At 54.5% G+C, this 25,565-nt stretch overlaps 1 protein-coding gene across 1 annotated transcript; it reads right to left on the reverse strand.

Annotated features, from left to right (window-relative positions):
- Positions 1-6,532: 6,532 nt before the first annotated feature.
- Positions 6,533-24,635, reverse strand: TAFA3 (TAFA chemokine like family member 3). Its single transcript, XM_027746217.2, has 6 exons — positions 24,512-24,635; positions 18,397-18,481; positions 18,012-18,130; positions 10,200-10,349; positions 9,146-9,270; positions 6,533-7,824 (listed from the first exon to the last, which is right to left on the reverse strand). Exons 3-6 carry the CDS (start codon positions 18,127-18,129, stop codon positions 7,813-7,815), a joined length of 405 nt encoding a protein of 134 aa, XP_027602018.1. The 5' UTR covers position 18,130; positions 18,397-18,481; positions 24,512-24,635; the 3' UTR covers positions 6,533-7,812.
- Positions 24,636-25,565: the final 930 nt, after the last annotated feature.

A 25,565-nucleotide genomic window follows, 5' to 3' on the forward strand; every position in this document is an offset into this window, starting at 1 on the left:
CTGGGTTGTCTGGTGGGTTCAGAAACGCTGGCTGGTGTTAACTGGGGGGTTGATTCAGCCGGGCTGGGCACCTCCCCTCCTCTCCTGCATGTCACCAGGGTTTGTGCAGCCCAGCCCCACCAGGAGCTGCACCTCACAGAGATGGGTGCTGATGCCCAGAAGGCCATGTCAGGCCAGGGGGCACTGAACAGAGCCCAAGGCACGAGCAGAGGAACCATTAAAGGGACAGAAAGCGTTGCCAAGGACTTCTGTTCCCAGCCAAACTCCTGGATGGATCCTGCTGACAAGGTGGATCACCCCAGAGCCAGACAGGTGCTCCAATTCCTCAATCAAAACCAGGCTTTTAACCCCAATGCTCACCCCATAATCTAAATAACTATTTACCAGGGATCCCGTTAGTTAGTCTAAATTCTTCTTTCTTAATGTTCTTGAAATAACACCCTCTAATGCAATCCCAGAATAACCCATCAGCAGAATGAAAAATTTCCCCGCGAGACTGAGCTGCTGCTTCTTCAATGCCCAAAAAGTGATAATTTGATTAATAAAATGGTCAGATTTGCAGTACCACAGGGCTTTTCAACTCAGAATCAATCACTTTACATCTATTACTCAGTGCTGGATTCACTGAACGCATTGTTGAACTCATTGAAAACTGTGTTAGTAATATTAAGTAATTAGTGAGATTAATGCTGTTGCAGAGCTATAACCTGGGCAGAGTCCAGATTGATTAGAGTTAATTATCTTCTGTCTGCTTAAATAATTTATATTCTGATTTGCCTGCTATGTAAGAGCAGAAAGCCCTGAAGGAAGATCCCCATCCTTGGCATGGTCACGCACGTTCCCGATGGATAAGAAAGACACCTCTCACCAGGGGTCATTGTCTCCTCCTCTTCCTCTTCCTCTTCCTCCAGTTAATTTTGTGCATCCAGACACTCTGGCAGTGCCCACCACTCAGCCCTGTCACCCACCTGCATTCCGGATGGATTGGGCACCCCTGTGTCGGCTGCAAAGCCAAAATTCTCTGCAAAGCCAAAATATTCCCAACTGAATCCATGGATTCAACACACTGTTTGGCCCTGAGGGTGGATGAAGTAATTTATGCGTGGTCCTGCCTTTCTAATCAAAATTTTATTATTATAAATGATTGCAAAAGTTTTCATATTCTACATTTTGTCTTTGCAGGGAATTTTAAACACTCTAATTTTGTCCCTTGGTGCTGGTGTGTGTGTAATAATCCCGTTGATCCATATTCATATCCTCCCAGCCTCACAGCTCCTGCAAGGATTTCACAACTCACTGAATCGTTTTCTTACAGAACTGAATATCCACAATATTTATTATTGTTATTAATGAACATGATCTCAGCCCCTTTAATAATCACAGGACATGATTCCCAGTGTATTTAAATAATTGATTGGCTTAGAGCTCACTAATATGAATACATCCACGAGTATTTAATGGGATCGTTACTCGATCCTGGCTCCGTGCACTGTATCATGTTACCAATAAATCAATTATGCATCTCTCTGCCTGTAGGATCTCACTCCTGGTGGCTCAGAGGACCAGGCTGGGCTCGGAGCACTGTGGAAGGAGGTGGCCAGTCCTTCTCCACAGGACTCCAGGCACAGCCTGGCACACGTGGGGAGGCTGAGACCAGAGTGAAGCACATCATTAGAAGGAAATGGAGCATGTGCTAATTTGTCCGTGTTCTCAGTTAGCAGGCATTTATTAGGGGTGTCTGACTTACTCATATCCAGGTCAGCCTGCTAATATTATATTAACCTCTGGTGCCACTGATGCGTGCAGGAAAAACTCAAACCACACTTTGCAGGCATTTTTATGCCCATCCCGAGGCACCTCCTGACCACACTCAGCACTGGTCAGCCCTACCCTGGAGAGGGGCTGGGGCTCCTGTCTCTGGGGGTCTGAGCCTGACAGGAGGGGATTGGGACCCTCAGGAGACAGGGAAAAGGGGATTGGGACCTCTGTGAGACAGGGAACAAGGGACTGGGAACACTGTGAGACAGGAATGGGGGGCTGGGATGCCTGGAAGACAGGGAGCAGGGGATTGGGACCCCCATGAAACAGGGAAGAGTGGATCAGGACCCCTGTAAGACAGAGGACAGGGGATTGGGAACCCTTCGAGACATAGGACAGGGGACTGGAAACCCTGTGAGACGGGGCAGAGGATCAGGACTCCCATGAGACAGGGAACAAGGGATCAGGATCGCCATGAGAGAGGGAACAAGGGATCAGGATCCCCATGAGAGAGGGAACAAGGGATCAGGATCCCCATGAGACAGGGAACATGGGATCAGGATCCCCATGAGAGAGGGAACAAGGGATCAGGATCCCCATGAGACAGGCAGCAGGGAGTTTGGGACCCCTGTGAGACAGGGAGCAGGGGATTGGGATTTCCATGAGACAGGGAGCAGAGGATCAGGGCCCTCATGAAACAGGGAAGAGGGGATGGGAACCCTTGTGAGACAGGGAGCCAGGGACTAAGATTTCCATGAGACAGGGAGCAGGGGATGCTGAACATGCCACAAGAGCCAGTGCCAGATCACAGACTGAAGTGCTCCTGCAAATGCCGACAAAACCATACGCATATTTTCATTTTTGCCTATTTGACCCATTAACTAACTGCAGAATATCTCAGTAATCCCCAGCAGATGAGCATCAGAGCAGACCTGTGGTCCAGGCTAATCCCTTTATTATGGAGCAACGCTATGGAAATCAAATACCAGCAGTAGGTCGGGAGATTAACAACAAGCTGGGAAATGCACAAATTGAATTGCATCCTCCCTCACTGCTCTGCCCCAGCCAAGGGCTCTGTTTCTGCTGTGGCCACTGCAGCCCCCCCCCTCCAGCAGGGAAACAAGGCTAGAAATCACTTTATAAAAATGAGCCTCTATTTAATCCCTTATGCAGGCAGCAAGCAGAGCCTGCCCAGGATGATCCCATGTCCGTGCAACCCCTCATCTCCATATGCCTTTGTCCTGGGAAGGTGAGAGCATGATTCAATGATTCAATGATTCAGTGATTCAATGATTCTATGATTCAACGATCTGGCTTTGCCAAGTGTGTGGGGATCCAGATCCGGAGATGAAGAGGAAGGACAGCTGGGTCTTGGGATTCCTGACTTTTCCTGCCAGCTCGGGATGGGAGTCAGGGATAGGGCTTTACCTGCAGCAAGATGATGGGACATGGGCACTGCTCCCTGGTGCAGTGCCACCTCTGCAGTGGTCCCCAGGCTGAGCAGGGACACCTCCTAGGTTGTTCCAAGCCCTGTCCAACCTGGCCCTGAACACTTCCAGGGATGGGGCAGCCACAGCTTCTCTGGGCAACCTGTGCCAGGGCCTCCCCACCCTGTTCAGCACTGACTGCTCCAGGGCCAGATGGAGCAGGGGAGGGCAGGGATGGCTGTGCCAGAGCTGCTGGACAGGGCTGGGGTCTCTGGAGCAGGTGGCAGTGAGAGTCACTGACCCTCATCCACACCAGGCACATGGTGGGATTCTTGGGGGTGTCCTGTGCAGGGCCAGGAACTGGACTCGATGATCCTCCCTTCCAACTCAGGGTATTCAGTGATTCTGTGATCCCCAGGGATCCTCCTGGGGCCCAGCAGGATTGGGGCTGCCTGCAGCAGGGCCAGCTCTGCCCTGACCCCCAGCAGTGGTTCCTGCCCCGACTCTGCTTTTATTGCACGGTAGCATCTGAATGAATATTTTATTCATTTCCCTTAAGAACATCTCCACAAATGCACGTTTGAATAAAACATGAGGACGTGTTTTTGGAAGAGCCATCTAATGCTTCAAACAGCCCCATCACAGAGTATGAACCAGAGCAGACACTGTGCCGTTGTATTTTTATCTTGGTGACTCTAATGGAGTCCCACAGCATCCAGGGCAATGGGGAAGGTGCTCATGGCCCTGTGTTCCCATATCCTGGCAGTGGGGCTGTGGCTGCTGTTGGTTTCTGCCCCAAGTGCTGGCAGGATGGGGCAGCGTGTCTGGATGCTGGAGCCGTTTGCTTCACAGCCCCCAAACAGGGATATATCTACTTACAAACACGCCAGAGGGGGAAAAAAATGAAGTTTCTTTGTGAAAGGTGTTGGCAAAGCAGAAAAATCCTGTTCCACATGCTCATATCCAAACACAAGTGCCAGAACATCCCCCTGCATCTGCCTCCTGTGTGAATCCCATAAGTTGGATGAGATGGATTCTGCTTCTCGTATGTTAAGCCAGTTCTGGGTTTCTGTATTCCTAAACACACCATGGGAGCTGCTCAGGGATGTTTTTTCATAGCCAAGGTGGTTCTAGCGAAAAAATCTTGCTGCTTCTGGGAAAGACAAAATGCTTTTCCTCGTTTGAATTCGCCGAAAAGCAGCAATAAAGCAAATGGGCAGAGAGGAGCAAGCGGAGCAATGGCAGGAGGATGGAGAAGGCAGAGGTTACAGGGAACAGGAGCCAATTAAGCCTGGGAGGAGGAAATTTAACTCCACTGAAAGAAAATGTTCCTCCAGCCCTAAACTGGGCTGTTCAGCTCATCCATGCAAGAGGCCACTGACAACAGGTTCCCAGCAAGGTGGTGGAGGAGCAGCACTGGCAGAAGTCACAAAGGTGGCACCAGTTGGAGCAGAAAAACATCAGGGAAAGGGAACCAGCTTTTGGGGAAGGAGACAGACCACATCTGGCCCGAATGCACCGTGACTGGGTGAGGGAAAAGGCACCAAGGACTTGACTCTTGGAAGCATCACCTTCTCCCACAGTGACACAGAGTTCGCTGTCCAGGCGAGCCCAGCCCAGCCCTGCCCCACCAGCAGCATCCCTTGGAAAGCTCCAGCTCTGGAATGGCTTGGCATCGCTGCCAACAGGTAGCACTGATTTATAAAGCAGGAATAAATGAGCCTGCTCTGCAATTTCACCTAATTTTGTCTCCCATTGCAATTTGCCATCTTTCAGCATAATGCTGGGTGGTTAATTATGTTTCCATCTTATTTCTCTGATAATCCCCCCCCCCTTGTACTGCACACCGTGGCTGCTCAAAGGGTTTCATTCTACCTTTCATTTCACCTCCTAGCGCAGCTCTAAATTTAGTCAGCTTGTAATTTTGGGGTATTTTATACATTATGCCCTTATTATTGTGAAGTAAAATGGAATCCTTGTCTTTTAATTCACTCTCTAATAATTCTCCACCAAACCTTAATACAAAAGCCTTTTTTTTCCCCGAAGACTAATTGAATGGGGTGTAATTATAATACCCAGGGAGATGATATTGAAAGTATGTTAACTGTGACAGTTTCCTCTGACTAATCACCCCTCGGGCGACTTCAAATCGTGTCTGTGCAAGCTCCCCATCAGCTACTGCACTTGTGTGCCAAGACAGAGCTTGGCACAAGACTTCCCCAGCAAGATAGGGATGTGGGCAGGGTGGATCTGGGATTCTAGGCTGCGATCTTGGGGTCTCCAAGCTGCTGATGCAGCCACAGGGGCTGTTCTGTCCTTCAGGGATCAGCAGTGTGGAGAGAAGGGGTGTGTGAGGTAGCTGGGGACCAGGTGGGTGGCAGTGTCCCACTGAGAGAGCAAAGGCAGGGCGTCGTGCAAAGGGATGCTCCCACCCTCATCACCCTCTTCCTTGGCTTAATAATCCATCTAGGAATGTTCTGCCTGTTTGTCCGAAGGCAAGCATTGAAAATACAGAGTGGAAATGTGGAGGACCAGGAGCTGTGGCAGCAGCTTCCTTCCCTGGCTGCTCAGGAGTCAGAGACAACCCCAGCAGTCCTGCAGGCTGCAGCGCTTTCCTCTGAAAAGCATTTACCTGCCAGGAGGGGAGCAGCGATTTTCCTTATTTGTGTACTCTGATGGCGTGATAGCAGCGAGGTCAGCACTCAGCAGAGACACCAAGGGGCTATTTCCTCACTAAACTCTGGATTGCAGTAAGTGAAAAATAAGCGTTGAGGGTGGCTATTATGCAGGCAATAAAATGTTTCTATATCAATGTAGGAGTCACGCTCGGCGCTTCCGCAGAGTGGATCCTTCACATTATGAGCCAACTATGGAAATGCTCAGCCAAGCAGGGATGCTCCCAGCTGCAGCCCGGTGTTTGCTACTGGAAATAACAGATTTCCACTTTGCATTCAACAGCCTGGGTTCTTGGAAGGGACAGGACTCCAGGTGGGGACCTCACAAACACAGTCTGGGCCTGGGTAGGGGTGGCATCTGCGGGGACATGGCACTGCAGCAGTGGGAGCTGCCACACCAAGGAGAAGGGGCAGGACAGGAGAAGGGGCAGGGCAAGAAAAGCTCTCAGCAGATCATCCTGGAGAAATTAATGCTCTTTTCTCTAGGATCACTATAACCTAATCAGCCTTTGGCTGGCCACAACAGGCTTCCAGCTCTTTTCCAGAGCCACCCTTGCATGAACTGGTTGGGATTGGAACAGGCAGGGCAGAGTCCCCAGCACCTCTGCCTCAGATCCAGTTGGCATGAGAAGCACTCTCAGAGCCTCCCTCAGCTGCTGAGTGAAAAGATCCTTTGCAGAGATTAAAATGAATTTATTATTTCACATTCTGGTATATACATCACATCGGGAGCGGGTACTACATACCCCGTTACAAAAACGTCCCAATAACGAGTCCCACCCGTGGCAGGAGGCTGCACCACACACCAGTGACCCTGGCAGTGCCATGGCCTCCCACAACATCTCCAGCCCCTCCCGAGCCAGCTTGTCCCTGCATGGGCCACAGATCAGGGCTGGAGGTGTTGACCCCACACCCCACAGTCCTGGGGTCCCCAGCCCTGCTGACATTGGGGGCACAGAGCTCGTGTCCTCTCCCCCTCGAGCTGCTGCACCACGGGAAATGGTGTGTCCTGGAGAAGGTCACGAGCTCAGGGCCGGGAGATGGTACATTTTCCTTTATTTTGGATTAATGCAATAAAACCTGGCTGTGTCTGGGGCCCTGGCTGGGCATCTGCAGGCAGAGAGGGCTCCCCCGCACATGACTCTGGAATTCGATTGCAAACACAAGCAGAAACTCGGTGCCTGGGACTTGCACGGTGGAAAACATTAAATTTGCAGCCTGATTAATGCAATTACCGAGGAAGGAGAAACCAGCAGCATGCGCCATGGAGACATCTCACCATCCCCGGGGTACTGACGGGGTGTCACACACCCCCCGGCCACGCTGCCACATCTGCCACTGGCAGGTGGAGGGGCAGGGAAAGCCCAGTGCTCCGAGGGCAGAGCAGTCCCCAGTGACCTGGGACCAGGCTGGAGCTCAGGGCCTGCTCCTGGGAACCCCCCGGGCCAGGAGCTGGGAGCCACGTGGAGGAGGATCTCACACAACCATTGACTTCCCAGTTCCTGCCAGCAACTCGGATTCAGCGTCTTGGGAGATGGGGAAAGGCGACTCACAGCAATGATTTCAGCTATTCGGAATAAAGCCCATTTTGGGGGCCCGCTGCCTGTCTGTCCCTGTATGGTCAACAGCTCTTACATGGCTGGAGTTTTTGATTTAAGAGGATTGGAGAACAAGCCCATTTCTTGGTTGGTGAACGTGTCCACAGAGGAGGAGGGGACCGTGGAGAGACAGGAGTCTGGCAGCTGTGCTGGGGTCCCTGCCTGCAGCCCCTGGGGCAGCCGGGGCTCAGCGAATGCTCTGATCTGGTGGTACCTGTCACGGTCCTGCCAACGGGTACAGGATGGCAGCCCTGGATCATCCCACCTCCACAGGCACCAGGACACGTCCTGCTGCTCACAGGAGCACCAGGACCCACGCCGAGGCTGGTCAGTCACTGCCGCGCTGCACGGGGGCTATCGAGTGACCTGTGGAGAGCAGGAGAAGTCACCCAACACATCCAGCTGACTCCCCACCCAGGAATTACCACCAAACAGCCTTAAGAGGTGAAAATAAGATTTGATCTTTACGTTCATTTAGCAGGGTGGTCGTTCCAAATGTCACCTTACGGATTGTTTGTGCGCCCCGTGCTCTGGCTGCAGCTCCCACTGGGGTCTGTCTGCAGAGGGGACTGTAAGGTGCAAATCCAGCCCCTTGGCACCATTCCAAAGTGACTGAAGTCACCCAAAGTCCCTTTGAAAACACAGGTCTGCGTTTCCAAACTGTTGCCTCCCTAAGGGAGGACACGAGACCCAAAAGGGGTGATGGGAGGATGGCCATGGAGGGCTCTGCTGGATGAGGGAGGAGAGCAGAAGCTCCAGAGTGGACCAGGAACGGTCCCAGTGAGAGCCCAGGACAGCAAATCCAGAGCAGAGGCTTTGGGCAATGTTAACAGCTGGGGGAAACCAACCAAACAACAGTAAAATGGGAAAAAGACAACGAGCTCAATGTGGTGCTGCAGTTACTGGTCAGTGATGGATGCATGGGGCTGGAGGAACCTTCTTGGATGCCCATAAAAACACTTGAGCATGAAAGTGCTTTCTGTGCAATAAAATAATAGCAGTAATGAAAAAAAACCTCAACATTGCTTAATACGATAATTTTATGGCAGGGGATGTGGGGCGAGGAAAACGAAAGCATAAGGAATAATTACACTCAACACAAGGAACAATGATTACAAAATTATGCAACTGATTAACCATGGCATATATGTAATTACTAATGAGTTTGATAAAATTTTAATTACACCTTGTTCTTTGGGGCATTCAGCAAGCCATGAAAATAATAATCATGTAGTGCTCTGTCACAGATGATTGCCTCAGACAGGGAGTGGGGACGGAGTCAGGGCTGTGCCACTGGGGTGGGATGAGCAATGTGTTGCCCCGGAGCAGTGGGAGGTGCTGGGGAGCAACCAGGACACCCTGGGATGGTGGAGACACCCCCATATGTCTGATCAGGGGCTGAGGCACCCAACATCCTCCTCACTGAGCTTCCCAGTGGGAATTATGAATTGGCAAAGCCACGGGACCCACTCAGGGCTGTGGGAGCCCCGCCAGCCCCTCCAGCACTGGTGACAACCACACAGCCCAGATCCTCTGCTCTGCTTTGCACCCACACCAAACAGTGCCTGCCCTGGAGGAGCCACAGCTCTCCCACAGAGAACTCTTCTGGGGATGCTTTCCTGGGTTTTGTTTGCTCCAGGCTGGGGAAGGCACGGCCAAGCTTTCCCCCCACCTGCCTGGGACGTACCTTGGTCGTCTTCACCTTGTTGCCGCTGCTGCAGCTCCAGCCCGAGAGGTCGGGCAGCACCTTGCACTCCTCCCCGTCCAGGCACGGCTCCATCTGGCACCACCACTTCTGCAGCACGATGGAGGCTGGGGGAGAGGAGGGGTCAGTGGCTGGGCTGTGACACGGGGTGTGGGGGCCAGCCCTGCCCAGCTTTGGGTGATGGCAGGAGGTGCAGCCCCTCTCTCCAGCACAGCTCAGGTCGAGAAGCCTCGGTCAAGGAGCTTTGGTCAAGGAGCTTCTCGTCACCTCCTGGCCTTGCCTGACCCAACTGCTCCACCTGCCTCGGGAACACCCTGTTTTCTCTCACCACCCCAGATAAAAAGCCTTACCCTCACTCCCAGTGAGAGCAGTGCTGTTCAAAAACCCAACTTAGGCTCCACCTACAGAGCAAAGGGACTGTCTCCTGCCACTCTGGTCTGTCAGGCTCTTGCAATTCATGCCTCCACCCAGAGCAGGCTCCCCTATATTTGGGAATAAGGACACTTGAGCTGTTGGGGACAACAAGAGCCTTCCCTGTCAACTCATCCTGTCATTTCCTGGTGTTGTACCCAAGTGCACTCACAGGGCACCAGCTGCCAAGGGAGTCAATACCGCCCTGGCAGGGGCTGCTGCTGCTCCTGACGGTGATGGCATGTGATGGCATTCAATAAAACATACACAGCTTGAGTTTTGCTTAGTGCTCCTCGCAGGTGATGGTGCTGCACAGCTGGAGTCACATCCCTGCCTCTGGCTGTGGCAGCACAGTGAGGAGACGTGCAGGGATCGATGCTGCAGTGCCTGGTCCCAGTGCAGTGATCCTGGAGCACCATAACCAGCACACAGCCTGGGGCAACACAGCCATGCCAACAGAGAATGTCTCCAAGATGCTCCCTCTTCCCCAGTGCTCTGCTGAAGGATCCCTGGGCAGGTCTCATCTGTTAATCCCAGCGCCATGGAAGCTCCACAGCAGCCTGACAGTCTAGGAGGATGCAGTCAGGAGTTGCATGGGATGGGGCCGTGGCCGTGGGGTACTCACCATCCACGCAGGAGGGAGCTGCCCGTGTCGTCCCTGCCACCTGCCCCGGGAAGCAGGAGCATTTCACCGTCTGGGAGCGCTCCTCGATCTTGTTCTTGTTGCAGCACCGGTGAGCTGCGATCACCTCACACGTGCCGGGCTCCACGTGCACTGAGGGAGGAGAAACAGCCACTGTCAGGCCCTGGAGACCCCAGGACACCTCCTGCCCACCCCCCCCAGGCAGTGCTGCCAGTGTGTGCCATGACCGAGGCACCGGGAGAGACCGGCGTGGGCAGTGCTGTCCCAGCCTCTGGAATCTCCCTGGGGCTGCTGGTGACATACAGGCACTGAGCACGGCATCTCCCCAGCCCACCCCTAAGGAGAAACACTGGTCCTGCCCCACACCTCCTGCATCTGAGCTCTCACTCCTAACAGCCCTCACACCCACCCTTACCCACCAAAATTCATCCCCTCTTGCCACGGCCAAGCCAAGAGCTTTATTGAAACTAATGAGCACGTTAGCTAATTGCAGCTGATAATGAGATGCACTTTGCTCTACAAGGGGGGACGGTGCATTGTGCTGCTTTTGGCTTCAAGCAGAGCACCACCACCTCTGACCCTCCAACTACAACCAACACCTTTGTCTCGTCATCACCCACCATCCTCTGGGTGGAGGAGGAAGGATCAGGATGGTGTTTCTACCCTGCAGTGACAGACAAATGTCACGGTGTTCATCAGCAACCCAGGCTGCTCTGCTGCTCCCCCCTCCCACTGCCATTAAAATATTAAGGAAGAAAGAAAACTACTGAGCTGGCTGATCACCTCTGGGATGGGGGTTTCGAGCTGGTCAGCAATCAATGCCTTGGCTGGGTAATGGCCCACACAGGCACAATGCAAATCAGCCAAACAGGGCTGGAGAGATTTCATTCCCACGACCCCAGAGATCCCTGCAGGTCCTGCTTAATGAGCGCTGGAGGAGCAGTGCAGAGCCAGGCAGGGACATCCCCCGGGTCACCAGGAACAGGGTTTTATTCCACAGCCAGCAGGAATCAGGCTGGGTGGAGGACGGGGCAGTGTGGCATCCCAAAATGAATGCAGGTGAACAGGTGTCAGACCTGGCTGCTCCACACCCTCAGGACACCTTCCACATCACAGAGTGCAGGCACGAGCCCCCAGGAGAGCCACTGGAGGAAAGGCTTGGGAAGGGGTGCAAGCAGGACAGGCAAGGCCCACACAGGCACAATGCAAATCAGCCTAATGGGGATGGAGAATCTTCATTCCCATGACCCCAGAGACCCCTGCAGGTCCTGCTTAATGAGCACTGGAGGAATGAAGTGTCCTGATGCTGGTGCTGTTGGCACAGGTACCAGTGAGCACAAGCCCACTCTCTGCCCTCTCCCAGCACACTCAGCTCCAGCAGTCACTCTGACCCATCCTGTGTTTGCCAGCCTCAGTCTGTCCATCCAGCCTCAGCTTCACCCCTGGCCACTGTTGGAGGGTCCTGCTGGGGGTCCCAGCCACATGAAGTGAGGGGGACCAGGGGCAGCTGACCTGTGTCACAGCAAGTGCCCCCGTGGGTGCCCATCACATCCCTGTGCTCACCAGCAAACACTGCCCGGCTTCCAGGAGCTTTTGGAATGCAGACACTTCACCTCCCCAGGGAAAGCTGAGGGAAATGGGATCTCTCCCCGTGGTGCTGAAGGAAATCCCTTTGCCTTGCAGCCACGTTTTCAAATCCCTGCTGGGAAATGATTGTCCAAGTGCAGCCTCCTGGCTTACAAATAGCTGTGCCAGCTTCCAGCCAAAGCGTTCCTTACCCTTCTCCTGTTCCCACCGTGTCCAAGTGCCAGATGGGAGACGAAGGGCAGGATGTGAGGAGCTGCCCCCAGACACACCTCTGTGCCCTGCACCCCCCAGCACACGGGCAGGACAGGTCACACAATCACCACAGCTTTAATTTTCTTTATTTATTGTTATTTCACGGTCATTTGCTTTTAATGCACCATCGCTTTCATTTATGCCCATAATAATTACACAATTATCTATCCTGGAATATTTTGTAATAGCATCTCTGGCCATAAATTTTATCTTCCCTTTGAAATGCCATAACAACTCAGCTTTAATAATGAATTCCATTCTTTTTGCATGCAGAAATGGTAGACCTCGGTGGAAGCGAGAAGGAAAGCAACTCATTAATGAACAAACGTGACTGTTATGCTCTGGTTTTATGCTTCATGGGCTTTTTCAAATAATCTGAGGTAGAAACAGAGATCCTTGGCTTCAGCCACATTCCCACCACGCTGTGGTCCGGGACCACAAGGAGTCACTGTCCCACCCTGCACACCCCACCAGGGGGTTTTACACCCTCCAGCCTCAGTGCTCACACGGAGTTGTGGTTTTGACTGGTTTTTAGAAAAGCTTCATTAGCAGAGCTCTTCCCAGGAGGGCTGCCCAGGCGACCCCTCTGCTCCCTCGCACTCCTGCTCTCCGGCTGCTCATTTTCAGCTAATTTAAAAAGGTTCAGCTGAGGGAGAGCCAGGCAGAACTGAGAAATCGCTCATTACAGCCATGCAATAGGAGTTTGCTAACGTGCCAAAGCCCTTTTAATTTGCTCAAAAAGGTGCAGCTCAGAGATAAAGAGAAATTTTCCTCTCCTCTGCCTCACTGCAGCTGGCTGAGCACAGGGCATGGTGGTGCCAGACTCACAGGCTTGGAGCCTCTGCCAGGGAAGAGCTGCCTACACAGAGCAGCTCCACCCTGCCTGGGGCAGGCACCCCACTGCCCTGGCACAGCCCCACAGCCCCCTGGTACAGCCCTACAGCCTCCCTGGGCATGCACAGCCCCACAGCAAGGGCACTACTGATGGCAGAGCTGGGGGAGCAGCACGAAGCCCCAGGAGCCATCCCTCTCTCAGGCCATGAAACACTTCCATCTGCCTAAAGGTGTTGGAATTGTAGAATCACAGAATGGTTTGGATTGGAAGGGACACTAAAGCTCATCTCGTTCCACCCCCTGCCATGGGCAGGGACACCTTCCACTAGCCCAGGTTGCTCCAAGCCCCGTCCAACCTGGCCTTGGACACTTCCAGGGATGGGGCAGCCACAGCTTCTCTGGGCAACCTGTGGCGGGGCCTCCCCACTCTCACAGGGAAGAATTTCTTCCTAATATCTGCTGTAAATCTCTCATCTTTTAGTTTAAAACCATTGCCTTGTGAGCATCCAACATCCTGTCCCGGGGCACAGCGACTATGGAAGTTTGCCCGCTGCCCAGACCCCTCCAGGTGCATCCCCTTCCCAGGCATTTGAGCAGGGGTGACATTCCTTTGGGAAGAGCCATCCCACCTGGCACAAAGCACCCCAGCTCCTACACACCAGATTCACCCCCTTTCCTGCCCCTCGCCCGCAGCGCCGAGAGCCGAGCGGGCTCAGGGGTTTGGGCGGTGGCAGCTCCCGCTGCCTCAGATGTGCTGATCCCCGGGATGCCAGCAAGAGACGCTGCTGTCTCCTCGCTGCAGAGGGGCTGAGCAGCCCCGTGCCGAGGGATTCCAGCAGGAGAGCAGCGCCGAGGGCTTCCCTGCCACGCTGGGCTTTCATGTCCCACGCCCGGGAAGCACAAGCAGAGGGGCTGAGCCCACGTGCAGCGCGATCCATGGGCTCCAGAGCTCCCTGCAGCTGCCTCTCCTTTTGCTGAGCAGCGGGAAACTTGGAACAAAACGCAGATCAGATGGATGGTGTGTTTAACACCAACAGCAGGAAACCCCCAGAGAGCCTGGGATAAGTTCCAGAGCTTCTGGCACACTTCTCCCTCCCATTTAACTGGTATTTCCCCACTGGAACCATTTTTAGAAAAAAAAAACACCTTATCTCATGGAACCATAAAAGAATTGTAAGAGCGCAGGGCTTTTGAATCCTGCATGCAAAAATAAAATAAAAATGGTGTCCTACTCTGGCTGACCTTTAAGTGAGCAGCAGAACATGGGTTTTTATGGCATAACCTCAGATGACACATTTTGAGTGTCTCAGGGAGCGTGGGCACAGCTCCACATGTTCAGTATAAAACACTGCTCTGCTTGCTGGTAGAGAGCTGCAAAATGAAGAGAAGTTGGATGCATGTGAGTGCCAGGCAATGCCCAAACCCCTGTGTCAAACCCCCTCCTCCTGGAAGTGTCCAAGGCCGGGTTGGACGGGGCTTGGAGCAACCTGGGCTAGTGGAAGGTGTCCCTGCCCATGGCAGGGGATGGAACAATATGAACTTTCACGTCCCTTCCAACCCAAACCATTCTGTGATTCTGTGATATGGTTCTCCTGGGCACTGAAATGCTGTTAAAGGGGTTTGGGTGTCCCGGGGGGGGCTGAGCAGCAGGGAGAGGCGGGACCTGGAGGGAGGCAGAGGATCCTGTCCCTGGTGGGCTCTGCTCAAGGGTGGCACAGCCCTGGGGGCACCAGGAATGGAGCAGATCATGGGCAGACCCGGGCAGCCAGCGGTGTGAGTGATCTGTGCTCCGCACCCTGCAACAACTCCACTACTAATATTCACTAAATAATTAAAGCCTTAAAATCACTACTGCCTTAGATGCATGTATTATTTAAGAGGGCTTTGGAGAGAAGCAGCCTTGTTTTTGTCGCTCATTATCACCACATTTTGTTGGGATTTTTTTGCTCTTGTCACCTCGAGACTGCACATCACACTCCGTCCCCACATGTGTGAGTGTGTGCACATCCATGAACTGCTCGTGCACATCCCATCACTTCACACTTGCAAGCAGAAGTCCAAACTCCTGGGCTTGTGCTGAGAACAGCTGAGAGTGTTCTGACATTGTGTGACAAGGACACCCTGCAGCTGGGGATGCAGCTCCCGACACACAACCACCCGTTCCCCCGGTGCTGAAGGATGATCCCACACCCACCTTGTCTAGAAAGGGTGAATTAGGACAATATTCCACCTTCATGTAAAGGCTGCATGGGACAGAGGAACCAAGGCTTCTCCAAGTGAAGCATCTCATAAGCAAAAGCCACAGAGCTGCTGCCTTCCCTCTGAGCAGTGCTGACCAGTAAATCCCTCTTACAACCTCATCAGAAACTGGTGCTGTTCTTTCATCCAGAAAACCTCATTTCCCAAAAGCTGACTGAATGCCTTTACTTCTGCTCCAGGTTGAGCAACGAACACGGATAAAAGCGAAGACATCACTTTGATTATCAGTTTCAGAGGGGTTTAGTAGGAAGTGCTGGGGCCACCTTTGTGGGAGCTGGAGCCAGACATCCCAGCCTTGTTCATCACAGAGACCTCGCCACGTTACACGGGGGATTAAACTGCTGGTGAATCATTCCTCACTGAGGAGTCTCCTATTCCATTTCCAAATGACTGTGCTTGGTTCATGTGGCTCTTTAAACCCAACCACACTCCCCAGGAAGCATTGCTCTGCTTGGGCACAGCAGCATCCCCACATGGGGTGGGCACAGGGGGGTCTCAGGCACACGGTGTGATTTTGAGGCTGTCCTGTGCAGGGCCAAGAGTTAGACTTGATGCCTGTGGGTCTCTTCCACCTCAGGGTATTCCATGATTCTACCATCAGACCTTACTGCCACAGCCCAAATATGGTGGCAAACAGAGGGTCTGCAGGTGGGCTCTCTGTTCAAGAAATTCATAAGTTTTCTGGGCTCTGAAACCTTGCAGTAACAATTAGAGCCCTTTCTCTATTATTGCTCATTTTAAGTGGTTTTAGCTGTGAATAAAGTCAATGCTCTAATGGGCTGAAAGCTCTTGATGTGTGTGTCCATCAGCACCTCTGACTCTGGGGGTCTCAGGCACTGGTGACACAGAATTCCACACAGAAACAGAACTGCAGCTTCCTTGGACACAAATGTCACTGCCACTGAGGATGCAGCATTATGGAAGTGTGTTTCAAACATAACATTCTCCAAAAACTGTCCCAAATGAAGTAAAAGCACAGGAAAAAAAAAATAGGAAAGGAAGGGCCATGAACTTGGCAAGCAGAGCAAGAATTCCTGGTTTGAGTTCATGGAAACACAGCCCAGGAGAGGAGGCAGCCACGGAAGGTTCTTACAGTGCCAGGAAAGCAGGATGGGCAGAGAGAAACCGTGTTCATACAGACATAGGGTGGGGTCAAAATTTTAAGTGCTTACTCCTGGTCTGCTCTCTTTGCTGTGGATTAGAATTTTCCTGAATAAAAAGTACAGGGTTTGGTCCACTGTGGTTAAGTCTGTGTGAGTGAAAATTCCCCATCTCTCTGCCTGCTGGCACGTGAGTCCCTGAGCCTGGCTGTTCATGGACGAGTGAGATTTATACATAATTCACACCCCAGCAGTACACTTGGGCATCTGCACTTCAAACCTGGGTGAGTTGCTGCTTTATTAATGCCAGGTCTGACTCTTCCCTGAAGAAGCAGCTCCCTGCAAATTGATCCCGTGGTGGAGTGGGATTCTCTGGCACTGGGATTGGGCAGGTTGGGTGAACACCTGGCTGTCAGCAGTGCCTGTATCCCAGGGAGTCCTGAGCCAGTGCTGTAGAGTCATCCCAAAAATAAAATTAGTTTTTTCTCATATCAGAATCACAGAATGGTTTGAGTTGGAAGAGGCATTAAACCTCATCTTGTTCCACCCCCTGCCATGGGCAGGGACACCTTCCACTAGCCCAGGTTGTTCAGAGCCCTGTCCAACCTGGCCTTGGACACTTCCAGGGATGGGGCATCCAGGGTTAGGAGGAGGGAAAGGCAGGTATCTGCTGCCTGGCTGGGTGAGGGAGTCACTCTGGAAGAGGCGTTTTGGTTTTAAACAACGTGGTTGGGGATTACAGGATTAGAACTGCTTTAACTGTCAGGCAAAAATGACAGAAATAGGACAGGGTTAGGTGTGGGGTCAATCAAGAGCACGAGTGGTTTCAAATTAACCCTTAAATGCCCTTTCCAGACAGAGGCACAAGAGGCAGAGAGTGGGTGCCCCAGGATCACTCCAAGTGTTTGTCTCTGCTGCCCAACTGCACAGCCCTGCCAGTAACACCAGTAGCACCAGTGACACCAGTGCCCACCCACCCACACGTCCTCCCACCATGCACCCAAGGAATCTCCAGCCCTGGACCACTGGGTCACCACCCTGGCATGGTCCATCAGGCTCCTGCACCAGGCAGGATGGGCACAAAGGGCTGAGTGTGACTCCTCAGCTGCTTCCCTTCTCCAGACACAAACATCAGCCACGGGTTCACACAACCCCTCCAGAAAGTCACATCCATGGCACAGAGGAGCATTCCAACACACACACACAGAGGGAGAATCTCAGATCCACAGCTGGGAATAACAAATGAACATTCCAGAGCCAAGACGATGCTTTCCAGCAAGACTTTCAGTCCTACATCACTTTATACTTGTTCCACCTTTCAAGATGATCTTTGCAACCAGGGGGATGAAAATTTGTATTTCTAACAAAAGCCTGAGGTGGAGAGTGTTCATTGCATAACAAGTGGGGTTTGTGACTCTCATTGCAACTTGGATGGAAAGATTTACATCCACAGCTCACAGACCAAGAATCACCTCAGTAATCACCCGAATATACATATGTATCAGAGGTACCCATGGGTCATCCTGTGTGTCTCAGATTTTGCTACAGACATGAAGCAATTCACTTTTCAGCTCCTCAGACCAGCCAGACTCACCAAACTACAGGTTTTAAATGCCTCATGTCAGGTATCCACAAGTCCTAACTCCAAGGAGCAGCTTTACTGGCCTATGGCTCCATGTTCCTGCCTGTCTCCAAGGAGCAGCCCAGGGAGTTTCCTGCACACACAGGCACTCCAAGTGCAAATCCCACGTCGCTCTCCTACCTGAATGGCTTCTGTGATGATGGGTGGAGGCCAGTGTCAGTCGTCCCCACAGCGTGGTAAGGCAGAGAGTGAGCACGAAAACCCATTTGCTCAGGCTCTGTATGTCTCTCTCACTCATTCTACCGAAAAGAAGAAAAGATATGTGGAGGAAGAGGGATGAGGAGGGCTGGGAGGTGCAGCCCCACTCATCAGTGCTGATGCACACAGCGGTGCAGCCACTGAACATGCGGGGACTGGGGTGTCCTGGCTGTGGGGACACGGCCCTGGGAGAGGAAGGGATTCACCCACCACCCTCAAATGGGCTCGAATTTCATCAGCAGCCCAGGCCACTGCAGCAGGACAGAAAGAAACCCCACCAGCAGTAGCACAGGTGAGTGATAGTTACCTTTTACTGGGGATTCACGCTCACATCTGCGCATCTGCCAACCTCAGGTGGGTCAGGTCTTGGCCAGGGGCAGACATCAGCGCATCTGAAAGGAGAAAGAAGGACATGGGCAGTGATACTTGCTGTCAGCGTGAGCCACCGTGTCCCTGGGAGTGGCTGGGGACACCTTGGGCTTGACCAGCCCCACTTCAACAAACACAGTCTCGGGTGGCCATCACACCCCCCGAAATCTCTCAGGAGCCCAGCCCCTAACCCTGCTCGCCCCTCTGAACAGCAGCAGCAGGACCCATCCACTGCAGCAGAGCTGCTCCAGGTTTTTACTGCTGAAAGCACAAAATCAGGCCCTTTGTAGTAGGTTATTAACGCAGATGACAAATACCACACACAGACCCCGAGTGTGTGGGAAGAGCCAGAGTAAAATCAGCAGCGAGCAGTTCCAGGCTCCGCCTTTTCCGTGCCTGGTTACACACCCACACTGCCCTCGTGTCACCCAGGTCCCTTGCAGTGATGCCCAAGGTTTGGCACTTGCAAACCACTTGCTGACAGACAGATGGATGGACTGATCATGCTGGATCTCCTGGGGTCAGCACCACTCAGGGATCTGAGAAATAGGGCAGCTGATGCCTGGTTGGATACACACAGCCCGCAGCAGCTCCAGAACCTGCAGCCCAGTGCTCTCCTCTCCCAGCACATCATTTTCTTCTGGGGCTGCTTCTCCTCTCAGCACAGCTGCCAAGTTCATGCAACCACACACTCACACTTCATCCATTACCTCTGGACACACCAATAACCTCCCTTGGCACCTCTGTGCATACCAGGGTGCCGGGCAGGCACCCCCTCCCACCCCACACAGGGTGCGCCGGGAAGGAGCCGAGTTTTACATCGTCTGGAGCCCTTAGGGGAAAATGTAAATCCCCAAAGAGTTGGTATTTTACTGTCGACTGCTCTAAATATGTTTTCTGCACTATTTACAGCCACAGCCCTGCAGGTGGGAACAGCTCTGGGGCTCCACAGGCAGAAGCACTTGACAGCGACGTCACCGCTCGGCGTCTGCCAAGTGACGTGGAGACCTCGTGGCCTTGGTTATCACCTGCTGGGGTCTAACCAGGTCCAGAGCAAACTGAGCCCCCCATAAAACTTTAGTGCTGGATCATAACTCATAACATGAAGGGGATGATGCTCAGCTTGGGGAGAGCTGCCAGGACCAGCAGCCCCTGCCCTGCGCCAACCTCGCACCCACGGTCCCCTCCATGGGCAGCGCAGGGTTCCAGCAGTGCAGCAGACAAACCCACACCTCTGAGGGAAGAAATCTTCATTTTTGAACCATCCTCTAAATTTCTATCCACTCTGGACCACGAGACAGTGAAACAGTAGCTCTAATGAAGAGCCAGAACACAAAGCGCTGACATTTTTAATCAAAACAAAGTGATTCGAGGTGGTAAAAAGGGCATTTCTTGTTTTGAAGCATTTCAAAATGAATTGTCCTGTTTTAAACTGACATTTCAAAATGAAAAATGCTTCATTCTAAATTGTTGATTTAAAGTGATATTTTCCACTTTGATTCTCCCATCTGGAAAAAAAAATAATCCGAAAATGTCATCAAAAATGCTGACATTTGCCCAGAAAAAAAAAGGAAAGGTATTTTGACAAAAACACATATTTTATGCTAAAAAAGAATTTAGAGGTAAGGAAATGTTCCTAATTAATGCTGTGGGATGGTCGGCTTGGTCAGGAGCAGACGGGAGAGTGGCTGGGAGCATCTTGCTCACTGTCCTGGCTCCATCCCTGCCCACTGGGTGACAAGGGACTGATCCTGCTCCAGCCCCTCTGTTGCCAGAATGAACCCAGGATGGGTCAATACGCAAGAAAACCTTGAGGTGATGTGATGAGACTGTGAGACTCCCTCAGGTAAACCCCTATTTAGGTGATCTCCTGCACTCCAGCAGAGTCTTCGCTGCATGAGGCTTCTCAGAGGGGGATCATACAACAGCCAGCACTGTTGGAGTTCCTTTGGAGACACGACAGCCTACTGTGTAAATATTGATGCCAGCTTAAAGCGTGCACTATTTGCTCAATGACAAAGTAAACAGCTCTCCTGGAGCTGCTCAGCCCTCCAGGTGAATCCAGAGGCAGCTCCGCTGCATCCAGCCGGGATCAGGGCATGTGTCCCCCCACCCTGTGGGCACCCCCCTGGCCATGCTGTGCCAGGGAGGAGCTGTGCCCCAGCTGGGATGTGCACACAGCTGTCCTGCCCCACCCCGGGGCACATCTGGCAGCCCAGATGTGAGGGCTGCCAGCCAGCCTCTGTATTTCTTGTGACGGCGAGTCCCCGACAAACATCCCACGTGCCTTTCAGCGGAGCAGTCGGGCTCACATCAGGACACCCCGCTCTCCTGGCTGCTGCTCCAGCTCTGGCTGCCCCTTCACGCAGAGAGCACAGCCCCGAGCCCCACAGCCCACACCAGAGCCCCTCTGGAGAGCCTGGCCTCAGCTGCTGCCCATGGGACCTTCCAGCCATGTGAGGTCTCCAGGGGATATCCCTAAACCTCTCAGCCGGACAAAAACCAAGCGCCCCGCTGGCTGCTCCCATCCCACACAGGACAGGGACACGCTCCCAGAGCAAACTATATTTAGCTCGGAAAGGCTGAGCTGTTTGTTGTAGCCAAGGAAGCATAAATAAATCACGTTATCAATAATGCAGCCTGCACTGTCCACAGCACATTCCAAAGGGAAGCCGCCACGCTGAGAGGAAGGAGCCGCTCCGGCGGCCAGGAGAGCGCAGGGGGCTCAGGGGAGCACGAGGCTGAGAGGTGCCACCCTGGTGTTCCACCCTGGCACAGGCACTCAGGGCTCCCACTCATGCCCAAACTCCCATCAGAAAACACATCTCTGCAGAAACTGCTGTTTTGACAGTTGTCAACCCCCGGCGTCGTGAGATTCCAACTACAAATGTTTGGTCTGACTTGAAATTTTTCAGCCTGGAGTGTCAGTTTGAAATGAAGAGTGGCGTTCTGGCACGTCAAAGCACTTAATTTTGATTGAAAGTATCAATATTCTCCATTCTGTTACGTTCCGTTTGGAATTTTGTGGGATTTTTCATTAAGATTTTTTAGATGCTTTTGCCTTTCAGGTCTGGGCTGGGACCTGAGGTAACTGCCAAGTGTCCAAATCTCTCAGAAGATCAAACTCAGCTGTAACCAGGGTGGCAAGAGATGATATTTCCTTTGTGTGGGCCAATGTCCCTCCCCATAGGCACACGTGGGCACGGGCCACCACCCACACCGGAGACATATTGAGGTCTCCCAACACAGAGACATCCTGAGAGCAGCTCCATGCTGTCGTCCCAGACCCTGACCACTCCACCTGTCACAGCACCTCTGGATTTTTTCCTCTTCCTTCATTAAATCCACACGTGGAACTGCCACCCTCCAGCCAGGACTGCTCTGTGCACAGCTCGCTGGAGCACAGCCCGCGCCCCACGGTGCTAATGAGGGACTCTGTCATGCCAAATTATGCTCCAAGCCCTGCCGGTCTGGAGCATTGTTTGCAAAGGTCCATGTGAGCTGGATAATTAGAGTTAGCAGAATTCCACCCAAAAAGAAGAACGAGAGAGGTGGGGGAGGCTACTGCATTGGCCGGGTTCTGTGCCGAGTGACACGAACCCTCCTTGCTGCAGCCCCAACCCTGTCAACCTCTGTGCACCTCTGGCCCTGCAGTCCTGCCAGTTTTCCCGAGAGCTATTTCCATACTCCTGCTGTTTCAGCATTTCTTGGAACTTGGGCACCTTTGTTTGATGCTTTGACCCAACAGAGCACAACCTGAAGGTCGGCAGTGCCAGGCAGCTCCATACCCTGGCCACAGAACGGGAGGGAAAACCTGGCCAGAACCCTCGGGCACAGAAATCCTCCAACACCACTGGGGATGTTATGCTGCCCGTTGGAAAGGGTGATTTTATTTTAGTATGCCCCTGAAGCAAATGTCCCACTGGGCAGGATACAGGGATGGGTTGTGCACCCAGCCCGGGACCACCCTGAGCATCCCTGTCCATAGCTGGAAAACCTCAGGACAGCAGTGGCTGATCTCTCCACACAAAAGAAGGGCTGGACCCGCAGAGCTCTCTGCCTGTTCCATGTCTGCAGGTGCTGCCCAAGGGAACGTGTCCTTCCCTCACCCCCAGGCACAGCTCCGTGGGCTGCACAACAGCCAAGGCAGCGGTGTGGAGAGGCTGCTGGGTTTCCAGGGAAGCTGGTGCCTCCTTGGAAGATCCTGACAAGCAAGGAAACACCTGGGAAGGCACAGCACAGGCTCTGGTATGGTCAGCAGCCTGGCTCAATCCCTGCTCCCTCTGCAGCGCTGAGGATGCTCCGTTAGAGGTAGAGCTGAGAAGTTGGAGCTCCCGTGGTCACAGAGCTGGGGCAGTGCTGAGGGAGCTGGATGGCCCCTTGGAGCACCACTGATGGGAGCTTCATGCAGCATCTCCCACACCCTGCCACGCTCTGAGCTGCCCAAAGGCTGTACTGCTTCTCCCTGAAAGGAAAACCCCACTGCAGGGGAGCCTGGCCCAGCCCCAGAGCTCCAGGTTGAGCCAAGTCGTTTTGCACACTTCATTTTAGCTCTTACCTAGGTCACACTGACAGCAGTCCCGCCCCACAGCTGTGTTTGTGAGGGCAGCAGGAAGCATGTACCCTCTGGCCAGGCAAAGAGGTGTCAGGGGAGCACAAAGAGATGCAGAGGACTCCTTCCCCCAAATGTGCTCTCTCATCCTCTTCTCCACGCTGATTTATTTCCAGCTTCTTGCTCATTCCTCCAGCGTCTGCAGCATTTCCTTCCCAGCCAAGGTGAGCGGAAGAGTTTTTAATTCCACCCAAGCACGGGCCTGTTCCTGCTCCCTCACTCAGTGGATCCCACCACGCCACTGCCACTGGCATCTTGAAGGTCAGCTCTGCTGACAGCCAGAACCTCTGCTTCGTCCAGTGCCAGGATTGTTCCCCAGGAGTTACAACATCTCACCTGTGCAGGCTCCTTGCTGGGGTGTGGGTGCCCCGGTGCAGATCAGCTCTCTCAGGGCAAGAGCACCCACACACTGAACAGCCCCCCAAGCCTCGCACTGCAGCAAAAGGGATGGCTAATGGGCAGGAGGAGGAGACTCCTGCTTCCCTGCCCGGCACCACGGCATGGACCAACTCGTGCCCCGCTCCAGAATGGGACTGGCACAGCTCACACTCTCCTCTGGGCCATTGAGCCTCCACTCGTGGGTGAGGGGGACACCTATCCTGTGTCCATCCTGTGCCCCTCGAGCCACCCCACGAGGCAGCAGAACCCCAGCGCCCCTTCCCCACTCCAGCTGGGCAATGGACAGAAGCTTATTAGAGGAGCTATGGCAGAGAGGAAAGAAGCAGAGGAAGATGGAAGACACCATCCCATCCTGTCCTGCCCGAGGCTTTGGTCACACAGGCAGCTTGCACCGAAGGCAGCAGCGGTTGGGATTCACGGCCCCTTCCAGGGAGAAGGAGCATCCTTGGCTGCAGAGCTTGGGGTCTCTCCAGCCGTGTTTTGCCTCTCAGAACGGCGAGCGGTTTCGCAGGGTGGGCAGAACCGTTTCACCGGGGCAAACAGTCGCCCTGGTCAGAGCCCACCCCCGCAGCCAGTGGTCGGACCGGGCCCCGCCGGGTCCGAGCCCCCTCCGCGGCAGATCCCCCGCCACAGGGCGGGCAGGGACCGGGGGTGCCGCTGCTGCCGGAGCCACCGCTAACGGGGCTCGGGGCTCAGGGCAGCGCCGGCCGCGAGAAACTCACCGTGGGGACCCTCCCGAGCCCCGCACGGGCTCCGGGGAGCCCCGGGAGGCGACACGGGACCGGGGCACTCGGGGACCGGGCAGCGACGTGCGGCAGCCGGGCCGAGCCGGGACCCCCGAACCGGCATCCCGGTGCCGCTGCTGCCCGCTGGTAACACCGATCCCGGCGGCTCCCCCGACCCCGGCTCCTTCTCCGGGGCTCAGCGTCCCCTCGGAGCGGCACCGGGTCGGGGCGCGGGGCCCCGACGGCGTTCGGCAGCGCGGCGGGAGCCGCCCCGGGGGTCCCTTCGCGCTCCCCTTCCCCAAACTTTCCGCACGTACCTGCCGGTGCTGCCCTCGGTGCGGGCCGGGGTCGCCGCTGCCCATGGCCGGGGGGGCCGTTCCGCTGCGCCGGGTCAGCGCCGCCTCCGCGGGCCGGTGCGCCCGGGGGCCGCGGGCATCGCCGGGCGGCGGCGGCGGCGGCGCGGGGCTGTGCGGGGCTGGGCGGGGGCGGCGGGCGCGGAGCCGAGCGGAGCCCGGCGGCCCCGGTGCCGGCGAGAAGGGGCGCAGCGCCGCCTGCTGCTGCCGCCGCCCCGGGACCGGCCCCGCGATCCCCGCCCGCCACCGGCACCGGCCCCGCGATCCCCGCCCGCCACCGGCACCGGCTGCTGCCGCCGCCCCGGGACCGGCCCCGCGATCCTCTCCCGGCACCGGCACCGGCTGCTGCCGCCGCCCCCGGGACCGGCCCCGCGATGCCCGGGCTGGCACCGGCACCGGCTGCGCTCCCAGCCGCCCGCCGCCGCCGCCCCCGCCTGCAAGGGCGGCTGCCCCGCCCCGGTCAGCCCCGGTGCCCGTCAAGGCGGCCGGGGAGGGGAGGAACGGGCAGAGAGAGAGAGAATTTACCGGAAAAAAAATCACGGGGTGATGGTGGCCCTGTGAGCAACGAGGGGCACGGAGCGGTGCGGGGATGGATGGACGGACGGACGGACAGACAGACGCACAGACAAACTGACTGACTGCTGGCCCTGCTCCTGTGGCACTCTCAAAGCATGAGCCTGGTCAGAGCTCATCTACCCAAAAACTAGAGGGGTACTGAACGGTGTGGGGATGGACGGACAGATGGACAGATGGACGCACTCCTGCAGCCCTCTCCTCCTCGAAGGGGGAGCCTGACTTTGGTGTCAACCCACCAAAACTCACAGCTTTCCTGGAACCAAGGACTGCTGAAATACCTGGCTCTGGCTCTGCAGGAGACTCACTCTGATGTTGGGCCAACGTCCCAACTGGGCCAGTTCCTTCCCCAGAGCAGCTCCAGGCCGGGCCAGCAAACCCCTCCCGGTGCCCCCCAGGATACAGCTCCAGTCACAACAGGCAGCAACAGGCTTTAAAACGCCAA

The sequence above is a fragment of the Pipra filicauda genome, unplaced genomic scaffold, assembly GCF_003945595.2.
Source record: "Pipra filicauda isolate LSUMZ 115617 unplaced genomic scaffold, ASM394559v2 scaffold249_size1133689_pilon, whole genome shotgun sequence".
NCBI classification, from domain to species: domain Eukaryota; kingdom Metazoa; phylum Chordata; class Aves; order Passeriformes; family Pipridae; genus Pipra; species Pipra filicauda.